General features: G+C 42.1%; 1 protein-coding gene across 1 annotated transcript; it reads left to right on the plus strand.

Moving 5' to 3' along the window:
- Positions 1-7,142: 7,142 nt before the first annotated feature.
- On the plus strand, positions 7,143-14,896 carry LOC131466379 (cytochrome P450 7B1). Its single transcript, XM_058639569.1, has 6 exons — positions 7,143-7,280; positions 11,975-12,111; positions 12,230-12,841; positions 13,571-13,780; positions 13,851-14,029; positions 14,414-14,896. The coding sequence occupies exons 1-6, from the start codon at positions 7,204-7,206 to the stop codon at positions 14,714-14,716; spliced, it is 1,518 nt and encodes a 505-aa protein (XP_058495552.1). The 5' UTR covers positions 7,143-7,203; the 3' UTR covers positions 14,717-14,896.
- The last annotated feature ends 427 nt before the right edge of the window (positions 14,897-15,323 follow it).

Consider the following 15,323-nt stretch of genomic DNA (forward strand, 5'->3'; position numbering starts at 1 on the left):
TAGACACTCTCTGTATTGTAGACCCTCTCCGTTACTGTAGACACTCTCTGTACTATAGACACTCTCTGTTACTGTAGACACTCTCTGTACTGTAAACACTATCTGTTACTGTAGACACTCTCCGTATTGTACACACTTTATGTATTGTAGACACTCTCTGTTACTGTAGACACTCTCTGTTATTGTAGACACTCTCTGTTACTGTAGACACTCTCTGTTACTGTAGACACTTTCTGTAATGTAGACACTCTCTGTACTGTAGACACTCTCTGTTACTGTAGACTCTCTCTGTTACTTTAGACACTCTCCGTATTGTAGACACTTTCTGTATTGTAGACACTCTCTGTACTGTAGACACTCTCTGTTACTGTAGACACTCTCTGTACTGTAGACACTCTCTGTATTGTAGACACTCTTTGTACTGTAGACTCTCTGTACTGTAGACACTCTCTGTTATTGTAGACACTCTGTACTGTAGACACTCTGTGTTGTAGACACTCTGTGTTGTAGACACTCTTTGTACTGTAGACACTCTCTGTATTGTAGACACTCTCTGTTACTGTAGACACTCTCTGTATTGTAGACACTCTCTGTTACTGTAGACACTCTCTGTACTCTCTGTACTGTAGACACTCTCTGAGTTGTAGACACTCTGTTACTGTAGATACTCTCTGTACTGTAGACACTCTCTGTTACTGTAGACACTCTGTACTGTAGACACTCTCTGTAATGTAGAACCTGTACTGTAGACACTCTCTGAGTTGTAGACACTCTGTTACTGTAGATACTCTCTGTACTGTAGACACTCTCTGTTACTGTAGACACTCTCTGTATTGTAGACACTCTCTGTACTGTAGACACTATCTGTAATGTAGACACTCTCTGTAATGTAGATACACTCTGTACTGTAGACACTCTCTGTTACTGTAGACACTCTCTGTTACTGTAGACACTCTCTGTACTGTAGACACTCTCTGTACTGTAGACACTATCTGTTACTGTAGACACTCTCCGTATTGTAGACACTTTCTGTATTGTAGACACTCTCTGTTACTGTAGACACTCTCTGTTATTGTAGACACTATCTGTTACTGTAGACACTCTCTGTTACTGTAGACACTCTCTGTAATGTAGACACTCTCTGTACTGTAGACACTCTCTGTTACTGTAGACACTCTCTGTTACTGTAGACATTTTCTGTATTGTAGACACTCTGTTACTGTAGACACTCCCTGTACTGTAGACACTCTCTGTAATGTAGAACCTGTACTGTAGACACTCTCTGTTACTGTAGACATTTTCTGTATTGTAGACACTCTCTGTTACTGTAGACACTCCCTGTACTGTAGACACTCTCTGTAATGTAGAACCTGTACTGTAGACACTCTCTGAGTTGTAGACACTCTGTTACTGTAGATACTCTCTGTACTGTAGACACTCTCTGTTACTGTAGACACTCTCTGTACTGTAGACACTCTCTGTATTGTAGACACTCTTTGTACTGTAGACTCTCTGTACTGTAGACACTCTCTGTTATTGTAGACACTCTGTACTGTAGACACTCTGTGTTGTAGACACTCTGTGTTGTAGACACTCTTTGTACTGTAGACACTCTCTGTATTGTAGACACTCTCTGTTACTGTAGACACTCTCTGTATTGTAGACACTCTCTGTTACTGTAGACACTCTCTGTACTCTCTGTACTGTAGACACTCTCTGAGTTGTAGACACTCTGTTACTGTAGATACTCTCTGTACTGTAGACACTCTCTGGTACTGTAGACACTCTGTACTGTAGACACTCTCTGTAATGTAGAACCTGTACTGTAGACACTCTCTGAGTTGTAGACACTCTGTTACTGTAGATACTCTCTGTACTGTAGACACTCTCTGTTACTGTAGACACTCTCTGTATTGTAGACACTCTCTGTACTGTAGACACTATCTGTAATGTAGACACTCTCTGTAATGTAGATACACTCTGTACTGTAGATACTCTCTGTTACTGTAGACACTCTCTGTTACTGTAGACACTCTCTGTACTGTAGACACTCTCTGTACTGTAGACACTATCTGTTACTGTAGACACTCTCCGTATTGTAGACACTTTCTGTATTGTAGACACTCTCTGTTACTGTAGACACTCTCTGTTATTGTAGACACTATCTGTTACTGTAGACACTCTCTGTTACTGTAGACACTCTCTGTAATGTAGACACTCTCTGTACTGTAGACACTCTCTGTTACTGTAGACACTCTCTGTTACTGTAGACATTTTCTGTATTGTAGACACTCTCTGTTACTGTAGACACTCCCTGTACTGTGGACACTCTCTGTACTGTAGACACTATCTGTTACTGTAGACACTCTCTGTTATTGTAGACACTCTGTACTGTAGACACTGTCTGTACTGTAGACACTCTGTATTGTAGACACTCTCTGTACTCACTGTTACTGTAGACACTCTCTGTATTGTAGACACTCTCTGTACTCACTGTTACTGTAGACACTCTCTGTACTGTAGACACTCTCTATTACTGTAGACACTCTCTGTTGATGTAGACACTATCTGTACTTTAGACACTCTCTGTTATTGTAGACACTCTCTGTTACTGTAGACACTCTCTGTACTGTAGACACTCTCTGTAATGTAGACACTCTCTGTATTGTAGACACTCTCTGTTATTGTAGACACTCTCTGTACTGTAGACACTCTCTGTATTGTAGACACTCTCTGTTACTGTAGACACGCTCTGTACTGTAGACACTCTCTGTTATTGTAGACACTCTGTTACTGTAGACACTCTCTGTATTGTAGACACTCTCTGTACTGTAGACACTCTCTGTTGATGTAGACACTATCTGTACAGTAGACACTCTCTGTTACTGTAGACACTCTCTGTACTGTAGACACTCTCTGTTACTGTAGACACTCTGTACTGTAGACACTCTCTGTAATGTAGACCCTGTACTGTAGACACTCTCTGTATTGTAGACACTCTCTGTACTGTAGACACTCTCTGTTACTGTAGACACTCTCTGTAATGTAGACACTCTCTGTACTGTAGACACTCTCTGTACTGTAGTCACTCTCTGTTATTGTAGACACTCTGTACTGTAGACACTCTCTGTTACTGTAGACACTCTCTGTATTGTAGACACTGTACTGTAGACACTCTCTGTATTGTAGACACTCTCTGTATTGTAGACACTCTCTGTTACTGTAGGCACTCTCTGTTACTGTAGACACTCTCTGTACTGTAGACACTATCTGTAATGTAGACACTCTCTGTACTGTAGACACACTCTGTACTGTAGACACTCTCTGTTACTGTAGACACTCTCTGTTACTGTAGACACTCTCTGTACTGTAGACACTCTCTGTTACTGTAGACACTCTCTGTTACTGTAGACACTCTCCGTATTGTAGACACTTTCTGTATTGTAGACACTCTGTTACTGTAGACACTCCCTGTACTGTAGACACTCTCTGTACTGTAGACACTCTCTGTTATTGTAGACACTCTGTGTTGTAGACACTCTCTGTACTGTAGATACTCTCTGTATTGTAGACACTCTCTGTACTCACTGTTACTGTAGACACTCTCTGTAATGTAGACACTCTCTGTACTGTAGACACTCTCTGTATTGTAGACACTCTCTGTTACTGTAGACACGCTCTGTACTGTAGACACTCTCTGTTATTGTAGACACTCTCTGTTACTGTAGACACTCTCTGTATTGTAGACACTCTCTGTACTGTAGACACGCTCTGTACTGTAGACACTCTCTGTTATTGTAGACACTCTCTGTTACTGTAGACACTGTCTGTATTGTAGACACTCTCTGTACTGTAGACACTCTCTGTTGATGTAGACACTATCTGTACAGTAGACACTCTCTGTTACTGTAGACACTCTCTGTACTGTAGACACTCTCTGTTACTGTAGACACTCTGTACTGTAGACACTCTCTGTAATGTAGACCCTGTACTGTAGACACTCTCTGTATTGTAGACACTCTCTGTACTGTAGACACTCTCTGTTACTGTAGACACTCTCTGTAATGTAGACACTCTCTGTACTGTAGACACTCTCTGTACTGTAGTCACTCTCTGTTATTGTAGACACTCTGTACTGTAGACACTCTCTGTTACTGTAGACACTCTCTGTATTGTAGACACTGTACTGTAGACACTCTCTGTATTGTAGACACTCTCTGTATTGTAGACACTCTCTGTTACTGTAGGCACTCTCTGTTACTGTAGACACTCTCTGTACTGTAGACACTATCTGTAATGTAGACACTCTCTGTACTGTAGACACACTCTGTACTGTAGACACTCTCTGTTACTGTAGACACTCTCTGTTACTGTAGACACTCTCTGTACTGTAGACACTCTCTGTTACTGTAGACACTCTCTGTTACTGTAGACACTCTCCGTATTGTAGACACTTTCTGTATTGTAGACACTCTGTTACTGTAGACACTCCCTGTACTGTAGACACTCTCTGTACTGTAGACACTCTCTGTTATTGTAGACACTCTGTGTTGTAGACACTCTCTGTACTGTAGATACTCTCTGTATTGTAGACACTCTCTGTACTCACTGTTACTGTAGACACTCTCTGTAATGTAGACACTCTCTGTACTGTAGACACTCTCTGTATTGTAGACACTCTCTGTTACTGTAGACACGCTCTGTACTGTAGACACTCTCTGTTATTGTAGACACTCTCTGTTACTGTAGACACTCTCTGTATTGTAGACACTCTCTGTACTGTAGACACGCTCTGTACTGTAGACACTCTCTGTTATTGTAGACACTCTCTGTTACTGTAGACACTCTCTGTATTGTAGACACTCTCTGTACTGTAGACACTCTCTGTTGATGTAGACACTATCTGTACAGTAGACACTCTCTGTTACTGTAGACACTCTCTGTACTGTAGACACTCTCTGTTACTGTAGACACTCTGTACTGTAGACACTCTCTGTAATGTAGACCCTGTACTGTAGACACTCTCTCTATTGTAGACACTCTCTGTACTGTAGACACTCTCTGTACTGTAGACACTCTCTGTACTGTAGTCACTCTCTGTTATTGTAGACACTCTGTACTGTAGACACTCTCTGTTACTGTAGACACTCTCTGTATTGTAGACACTGTACTGTAGACACTCTCTGTATTGTAGACACTCTCTGTATTGTAGACACTCTCTGTTACTGTAGGCACTCTCTGTTACTGTAGACACTCTCTGTACTGTAGACACTATCTGTAATGTAGACACTCTCTGTACTGTAGACACACTCTGTACTGTAGACACTCTCTGTTACTGTAGACACTCTCTGTTACTGTAGACACTCTCTGTACTGTAGACACTCTCTGTTACTGTAGACACTCTCTGTTACTGTAGACACTCTCCGTATTGTAGACACTTTCTGTATTGTAGACACTCTGTTACTGTAGACACTCCCTGTACTGTAGACACTCTCTGTACTGTAGACACTCTCTGTTATTGTAGACACTCTGTGTTGTAGACACTCTCTGTACTGTAGATACTCTCTGTATTGTAGACACTCTCTGTACTCACTGTTACTGTAGACACTCTCTGTAATGTAGACACTCTCTGTACTGTAGACACTCTCTGTATTGTAGACACTCTCTGTTACTGTAGACACGCTCTGTACTGTAGACACTCTCTGTTATTGTAGACACTCTCTGTTACTGTAGACACTCTCTGTATTGTAGACACTCTCTGTACTGTAGACACGCTCTGTACTGTAGACACTCTCTGTTATTGTAGACACTCTCTGTTACTGTAGACACTCTCTGTATTGTAGACACTCTCTGTACTGTAGACACTCTCTGTTGATGTAGACACTATCTGTACAGTAGACACTCTCTGTTACTGTAGACACTCTCTGTACTGTAGACACTCTCTGTTACTGTAGACACTCTGTACTGTAGACACTCTCTGTAATGTAGACCCTGTACTGTAGACACTCTCTCTATTGTAGACACTCTCTGTACTGTAGACACTCTCTGTTACTGTAGACACTCTCTGTACTGTAGACACTCTCTGTAATGTAGACACTCTCTGTTACTGTAGACACTCTCTGTTACTGTAGACACTCTCCGTATTGTAGACACTTTCTGTAATGTAGACCCTGTACTGTAGACACTCTCTGTATTGTAGACACTCTCTGTACTGTAGACACTCTCTGTTACTGTAGACACTCTCTGTAATGTAGACACTCTCTGTACTGTAGACACTCTCTGTACTGTAGTCACTCTCTGTATTGTAGACACTTTCTGTATTGTAGACACTCCCTGTACTGTAGACACTCTCTGTACTGTAGACACTCTCTGTTATTGTAGACACTCTGTGTTGTACACACTCTCTGTACTGTAGACACTCTCTGTATTGTAGACACTCTCTGTACTCACTGTTACTGTAGACACTCTCTGTATTGTAGACACTCTCTGTACTCACTGTTACTGTAGACACTCTCTGTAATGTAGACACTCTCTGTACTCACTGTTACTGTAGACACTCTCTGTAATGTAGACACTCTCTGTACTGTAGACACTCTCTATTACTGTAGACACTCTCTGTTGATGTAGACACTATCTGTACTTTAGACACTCTCTGTACAGTAGACACTCTCTGTAATGTAGACACTCTCTGTACTGTAGACACTCTGGTATTGTAGACACTCTCTGTACTGTAGACACTCTCTGTATTGTAGACACTCTCTGTAATGTAGTCTAACTGATGATATCACTGTGTTAAACAGCTGTTTTGTTATTTATTTAAGTGATCAAGAAAATAGAGACTGAATAGACCTTTGATAAACTTTGTGCTCTTAGTTCCACCTACCACACATGTTCAGACGATCTCATGTTCAAGGGACACTCACTCACTCACTCACTCACACACTCACTCACTCACTCACACACACACTCACACACACACTCACTTACACACTCATTCACTCACTCGTTCACTCACTCACTCACTCACTCTGTGGCTGTGTGTATCTCTGTGTGAGTGTGTGTTTCTGTGTGTGTGTGTGTGCGTGAGTGTGTGTGTCTGCGTGTGTTCCTCGTTGTTTCGCAACGATCTCATGAATATGAATGAGTGGGCGTGTCCTGCTGTGTATATAGAAGCGGAGTTTCCTCGCGGACTCAGAGTTAAAGATGTCTCCGCTGCTGCTGCTCGTGCTCGGCCTCGTGTTCCTGCTGCTCCTGATGATCCGGACCAGGACCAGGACCAGGTGAGTGTCTGTCCACCATACACACACACACACACTGCACGCGACCTCAATCACGTCCGCTGCACCGTCTGTTTGAAAGAGCAGCTGCGTCACTTCCTGTTTATACTTTCTTTACTTTTTTAAAAGGATGAAAACATGAATGACGACATTATTATTGATCCTTCCTTAAAGAACAACACGGAGGTGCAGGAAGAGAACATTATTAGTAACACTTTCAGCTCTGACGTGACTTTTTATAGCTTGTCTGACGTCACATTTGACCGCATTCACTGAAAAACGACCTGCGTCAGCTTCTTCTTCACGATCATCAATAATTCATTTATCTTCATTAACTTAATGTTAAGTTACATTAAGTTAATGACTGACACAGCTGTGAATGGCAGCAGCTTCATCATCAGGTCTTTCAATTGAACCCAAAGTATATGTCTCTCTGTCTGTGTCTGTGTCTCTGTCCGTCTGTGTCTCTCTGTCTGCTTCTGTCTCTGTCTGTCTGTCTGCGGTTTTTCTCAGGGCAGTTTAACTTCTTTACGTTGTCATGATTAATACGACAACAGTTAGTTTATTTGTGTCTCTTTGACAAACACACAAACTCCAGATACGACAACAGTTAGTTTATTTGTGTCTCTTTGACAAACACACAAACTCCAGATACGACATTAGTTCGTTTATTTGTGTCTCTTTGACAAACACACAAACTCCAGATACGACAACAGTTAGTTTATTTGTGTCTCTTTGACAAACACACAAACCCCAGGCTACAACTGTCCAAACCCATGATTAACCCTGTCATCATTTTAACACAGTCTGTGTTTGACATGAAAACATGAACAGTTCAGTGTATACATGTGAACGTGTTCTGTGACTCAGTGACATCACATAACCCCGCCCACAAAACCTGAAAAAGTCAGCATGCTCCTGAGGTTGACTGTGTTAACCACTGTGTTGTTATAGTACAGTAAAAATCAACGTCTTCAAATCTTAGTAACGATTTTTGAAAACCGGAAGTGATCTCACTCGGTGTCAAACTAGCGCTGACATTCTCAGTCGACTCCCAGCATTCACCGTAATTTTGACGACACAGGCGCAGGATGTGAAGACGAATGACGGCTCACCTGACCGCATTTTTCTGTCAAAACCAAAATAAGGGTTTGGGTTAATAAATAACCCTAACCCATAAGTAAAAAAAATACTTATTATCATGCATAATAAAGTAAAAAAACAACTTATCATTCATAATAAAGTAAAAAAATAACTCATTGTCATACATAATAAAGTAGAAAAATAACTCATTATCATACATAATAAAGTAGAAAAAGAACTAATTATCATACATAATAAAGTAAATAATAACTTATCGTGCATAATAAAGTAGAAAAATAACTCATTATCATACATAATAAAGTAAAAAAATAACTCTATCATACATAATAAAGTAAATAATAACTTATTATCATGCATAATGAAGTAGAAAAATAACTAATTATCATACATAATAAAGTAGAAAAATAACTCATTATCATACATAATAAAATAAAAAATAATAAAACTCACTGTAGTCTAGAGTCATAGGCACACCCAGCCTCACTTTCAACATAACACACACTCGTATTCTAAAATGGCCATTAAATAATATGAAAACAATATAAAACATCTTTCAAAAAGAGAAAAACAAGATGGCTGTTGATCTCGTTTATTTAGTTTAAATGGATAAAGGTTATTGTTCAGCTTTCAGAAATGAAAGGCTGGCCTCATCTCTTCCTCATCCTCACAGCTCTCCATTAAAGCAACCTCCAGTGACGTGAGCGCGCACAGAGCTCAGAGCCAGACAATAACACCAGTTAACTCTGTTGAGCCTCCCTCAGGTCTACTCTTCATGTAATAACTGCGCCCCCTTGTGGCCAAACATCAGCACTGAAGTCATAACTTCACAAGTTCTCATTTTCAATGATTATTAACACTATTGTGATTTGAAGCCGTGTCAGTGTTGACTGTGCGTGATGGGATTCTCTGGTGGCAGGACAGTGTGCATTCACACACTCGGCTAAAATAGTAATAATAATAATAATTATGTATCACGTTCTCCCAAAACAACCAGCTGTTATAGTTTCACTTGAGAATAAATGTCAGCGATACATGGCTGTAGAAAGAGAACGGTAGCCTATAATAGTGCATGATAATAAGTTATTATTTTACTTTATTATGTATGATAATAAGTAATTTTTTTTACTTTATTATGTATGATAATAAGTAATTTTTTTACTTTACGATGTATGATAATAAGTTTTTTTTCTTTATTATGCATGATAATAAGTTTTTTTTTACTTTATTATGTATGATAATAAGTTTTGTTTTTTACTTTATTATGCATGATAATAAGTTATTTTTATTCTTTATTATGTATGATAATAGGTTATTTTTATACTTTATGTATGATAATAAGTTATTTTTTACTTTATTATGCATGATAATAAGTTATTTTTTACTTTATTATGCATGATAATAAGTTATTTTTTTACTTTATTATGCATGATAAGTTATTTTTTTACTTTATTATGTATGATAATAAGTTATTTTTTTACTTTATTATGTATGATAATAAGTTATTTTATGCTTTATTATATATGTTAGCACACTACTTTTATTTTGAGGTTGTTACATGCCACTTCCACTTCCGGTCTGTCCGCCGTCATATTAATAAATGAGAAACAAAAAACGAAAGAAGGAATTTGCAAAAAACTAATTTGGGCCGTTAATTAATTGTTTTCGTTTTTTGATGTTGAGAGCAAAATCTGTTTTTCTGTATTTGATTTAAAACGGATTGGATTATACTTCAGTACCCTGACCATATGCTATATATGTATGATTTACATATATTTTTATGGTTTATTGTCCTTTCCACAGTTTCACATTATATACAATAGTTAAAGTGAATAACACACTGATTAACTACTGTTACAATAATATGCAGATATATTTGAATAGCTACATTATGTTGAGCTGTACTAAAGTGTTTGTCCATTTTTCAGATCTTGTTCAAACTTATATTCCACACGACTCCTCTACTTCTCTTGTCCAGGTTTGTGATAGGCAGCAGGCAGCTGTGTGATAATGAGTGATAAATAAACATTCTCCAGGATCCTTCTTAACAGCAACACACTGAATATTTATCATTTATTTATTCAAGGCTCCAGAATATAAAGGCATAGTGCTCAGTACAGTGGTGTTATTAAGGGCTTGTGTGTTTGTTTGTACATCAATGGGGCGAGTTGGCACAGTATCTACATGCGGATTATAGTGGACCAGTCTGGACCAAGTCCAGGGCCAAATGTTTGTCCCAGTCCACCCCTGGTCTCAGAAATGAATGTTCATCACATAACCAGAAACTGGCTGCAGTCTGGTACTGTCATTATGGGATTATGGGATTATGTAAACAAACGTGTGTCGTGTGTTTGTCTCAGTCTCTGTCTGTGTCTCTGTGTGTCTGTCACAGTTTTAAAGGTTCCTCTCTCTGCTGTTTGTCTCGGGGCAGTTTAACTTCTTTACGTTGTCATGATGGTAAATATGACAACAATCCATTTAATTGTGTTTGTCAAACAAACACACAAACTCTCCTGCAGAGAACAGGAGTTTGTGTGTTTGTGTTCTCTGCATGCTGATAGAAGTGTTTCTTCATGATTGATATAAAGTTTGCTTTGGTCGTTGTCGTGAATCTTGTCGTTTTAATAAGATTGGGATTTAGCTGATCTGTTAAACATGTTCTGTCTCAGTGAGAACAAGGAAATCAGTCAGAAATAATACAGGTCCTAATATGGATCCTTGAGGTGCACCCTAGGGCCCGATTGGCAGGGGGCCCAGACAGAGGGACAATCAAAACCTAAAAATTGGTCCGCGTTTCAAGACGATTTACGCTTCTCAGGGCGTTCTGAGGACAGTCTGCTCCGATCGACAGTCGTGCTGGGGGCAGGCGGGCGGGAGAAGCCGCAGCGAGTGCACATGATAAATAATCTACCAGCTGATCTTAATCTCTGCAACACTGAGAATAACTCCCATTCCACTGTGTAATATTCACAGGAATGTGAATGATAAAAATCTGAATATGATGTTTTTGTTGACTTCACATAGACTGAATAACATAACATACATGTTCTGTGACGCCTGCACCCATGGATGTTTGAACATTTCATATTTGTCTTTCTACTTTTTGTTTTGGTGACGCGACGTGTTTTTGTGTTAGCGCGATGACGATGATCTCAGATACAGGAGTGAGTTCTGAAGCCTTTATTCTGACAAACGTGACCATCGTCTGCCTTGTGGGCGTGGCCTCCTCAGTCTCCACATGCTTGTGGTCAAGTTTCAGCTTTTCTTTTTTTGGATTCTCTCCTCAGGATCAGATCACTTCTCAAAGACCGGTTCTCCAAATAATCAGCTGTTGGCTTCATGTCCTTGTGGGTGTGTTGTATACTGGAGTTCAGGTCCCACATGAGCAGGTTCTGCTGCAGGAGATCACATGTCTGTGCGAGCTGATAAACTCCTCAACACTTAATGGAACCTTTAAATGTTTAAAAGTCAACGTCCTGTTGTTGTTGTGGTTGTGGAGCTGAATATTCTTCAGATTATTCTGAACTTAATCTGGTGCTCGAGTCTGTAAACCACATCAAACCTCACACAGGGGTTTCCTCTCACGTGGGTTTCAGACGTGCTGGTGAACCACCGTTGATTGACAGCTGGATCCCGTTCTTGGGAAAAGCTCTGGAATATCGAGCAGATTCCCGGAAGTTTCTGGAAGAAAATTATAGAAAACATGGAGACGCGTTCACGGTGCATCTCGCCGGTGAGTCTTTAAACTCCGCCCACTCCTGATTGATTGATTGATGGATGGATGGATGGATGGATTGATTGATGGATGGATGGATGGATGGATTGATTGATTGACTGTGCTCTCCCTGCAGGTCGGTACATCACCTTCGTCATGAATCCTATACTGTATCCGTACATCATTAAACAAGACTCTCAGCTGGATTTCCACGAATTCTCCGACCAGATTTCTTCGTTTGCGTTCGGGTACACGCCGCTGTCTCACTGTGGCGTTCCCGGCCTGGAGGATGAGATTCAGCGAGGCTTCCAGTTACTGAAGGGAGAAAACCTGGACTCCACGTTAGAGGCCGTGAGCGCCAACCTCATGCAGGTGCTGCGGCAGGACCACCTGGGGGCGGGGCCTGTGGGGGCGGGCAGCTGGAGGACCTCCAATTTATACGAGTTCTGTGACTCCATCATGTTCGAAACCATCGCCCTCACGATGTTCGGGAAGCCGCCGGGCGCCGGTTACCGTGGCGACATCCAGGCTTTGAGAGAAGACTTCCACAAGTTTGACGACATGTTTCCGCTGCTTGTGGCGCGCGTTCCTGTGAGGCTGCTCGGAAATACCAAAGCCATCCGCGACAAGTTCCATAAGTACTTCCTGCCGCAGAGGATGAAGGCGTGGTCCAACGGCATGCGCTTCACGCAGACTCGAATGGAGCTGTTTGACGGCTGTGACTCCATGAAGGACACAGACAAAGCAGGTACAGTGAGGACTACACTACCCACAATCCCCAGCTGCTCCTGTTGGGGCACGAATGAAAATAGTTGAGTTCCCTGAGTGTTTTTACAAAATACAAGTGAACATGAGTGGATTCAAAAGATGAGTTCACAGAATTGTTCAGTGTTTCCTGCATGAGCACGGTCCCTGAACTAAAATACCACTGAACGTCTGACACTGAACTGAAATACCACTGAACGCCTGACGCTGAACTAAAATACCACTGAACGTCTGACACTGAACGTCTGACACTGAACTGAAATACCACTAACGCCTGACACTGAACTGAAATACCACTGAATGCCTGACACTGAACTAAAATACCACTGAACGTCTGACACTGAACGTCTGACACTGAACTGAAATACCACTGAATGCCTGACCCTGAACTAAAATACCACTGAACTTCTGACACTGAACTAAAATGCCACTGAATGCCTGACAATGAACGCCTAACACTGAACATCTGACAGTGAATACCTGACACTGAGCGCCTGACAGTGAGCGCCTGACACTGAGCGCCTGACACTGAACTGAAATACCACTGAACGTGTTTATATTGACATGTTTTTAGGTGGACACTGTTGGCTTTGATCCTTGTGTCGGACGTCACGCTCACATTAGCCAGTGTTAGCTTGTCCCTCGCTGTTGTCGTTGTTTATGTCATTCATGTCTCAGGATGTGAACAGCGCCCTCTTCTGTTTGTCCTCAGCTCATCACTTTGCCATGATGTGGGCGTCGGTGGCGAACACCATCCCCGCCATCTTCTGGAACTTGTACGGCGTGATGAGCGACCCGTCGGCGATGGCGGCTATTCGTGAGGAGATGCGTGACGTTCTGGGACTGAGCGAAGACCAAGTCAACAGACCTGACACTGACCTGACACTGACCAGAGAACAGCTGGACAAACTCGTCTGTATGGGTACGTGACGTTCACTGTCGCACACACACACACACACACACTAACCATAGGTCTGACCCCGTCCCCACAGAGAGCACCATCTCTGAGAGTCTCCGTATGTCCACGTCCTCTGTCACCCTGCGCCTGGCTACTGAAGACACCAAGATTCAGCTGGACGAGCGTCGCTGGTTTAACGTGAGGAAAGGAGACATGGTCGCGATGTTCCCTCAGACTCTGCACATGGACCCCGAGGTTTATGGCGATCCTGAGGTACGATCAGTCACCGATCAATCACCGATCAATCAGTCACCGATCAATCACTGATCAATCAGTCACTGATCAATCACCGATCAATCAGTCACCGATCACGTCTTTCTCTCACTGTTAGACTGCAGTTTGTAAACCACTCACTCCCCCCCCCCCACACACACTGCTGCCTCCATCACTGAGTTCTAATGTATGATTTTAATGAATTCGGCTTTTAAAATATTTTATTTAGACTTAACTCAGTGACACAAGTGCTGGTTCTCAGCAGCAGGGGGCACTCACAAAAACATGACAGGAAGTGAAGTAAAGTTCATATCCAGATATAATGTGTTAGTACGTAAGTAAACAATCTAAATGTGTTGTTGTTGATGTTGTTGTTTGTATCAGACGTACAAGTTTGACCGCTTCGTTAAAGACGGTAAAAAGAAGACGGACTTCTACAAATGCGGTCAGAAGCTGAAGTACTTCCTGTTGCCATTTGGTTACGGCTCGTCACGATGTCCGGGTCAGTACATGGCCACGTACCTGATGAAGCTGCTGCTCTGTGTGCTGCTGCTGCACTTTGACTTCCTGGTGGACCCGGGTCAGTCCACGCCGCCTCTGGACACCAGCAGAGCTGGGCTGGGGACGCTGCCACCCAGCAGCGACGTCCGCTTCAGATACAGGCCGAGGACACGCCCACCTCACTGATGCGTGTGTGTGTGTGTGTGTGTGTGTGTGTGTGTGTGTGTGTGTGTGTGGCCTTTTCCCAAACGACAGGACGCCGTCGACACTTCGCTGGGAAAAGGAAGTGAGCGTTACCACGGTGACTTGTGACAGCAGTCACCGTGGTAACTGTCCGCGACAAATAAACAAATCCATGAAACACAATCTCAGCACAAAGACTTTTATTTGTAGTGAATGCAGAGAATCAACTATACATCCCATAATAACCACAGGAGAGGAGGAGCTGAGGGAAGGAGAGTAAGAGGAGGATGAGCTGAGGGAAGGAGAGTTAGAGGGGGAGGAGCTGATGGAAGGAGAGTCAGAGGGGGAGGAGCTGAGGGAAGGAGAGTTAGAGGGGGAGGAGCTGAGGGAAGGAGAGTTAGAGGAGGAGCTGAGAGAAGGAGAGTAAGAGGAGGAGGAGCTGAGGGAAGGAGAGTTAGAGGGGGAGGAGCTCAGGGAAGGAGAGTTAGAGGAGGAGCTGAGGGAAGGAGAGTTAGAGGAGGAGGAGCTGAGGGAAGGAGAGTAAGAGGAGGAGGAGCTGAGGGAAGGAGAGTAAGAGGAGGAGGAGCTGAGGGAAGGAGAGTAAGAGGAG

This window comes from Solea solea, chromosome 1 (genome assembly GCF_958295425.1).
Source record: "Solea solea chromosome 1, fSolSol10.1, whole genome shotgun sequence".
NCBI classification, from domain to species: domain Eukaryota; kingdom Metazoa; phylum Chordata; class Actinopteri; order Pleuronectiformes; family Soleidae; genus Solea; species Solea solea.

Bases quoted from the DNA above. Each gene is read 5' to 3' on its own strand.
- LOC131466379 (XM_058639569.1), top strand. From the start codon at position 7,204: ATGTCTCCGCTGCTGCTGCTCGTGCTCGGCCTCGTGTTCCTGCTGCTC. The intron at 12,112-12,229 runs GTGAGTCTTTAA...CTCTCCCTGCAG, and splicing joins GTTCACGGTGCATCTCGCCG to GTCGGTACATCACCTTCGTC. The intron at 14,030-14,413 runs GTACGATCAGTC...TGTTTGTATCAG, and splicing joins AGGTTTATGGCGATCCTGAG to ACGTACAAGTTTGACCGCTT.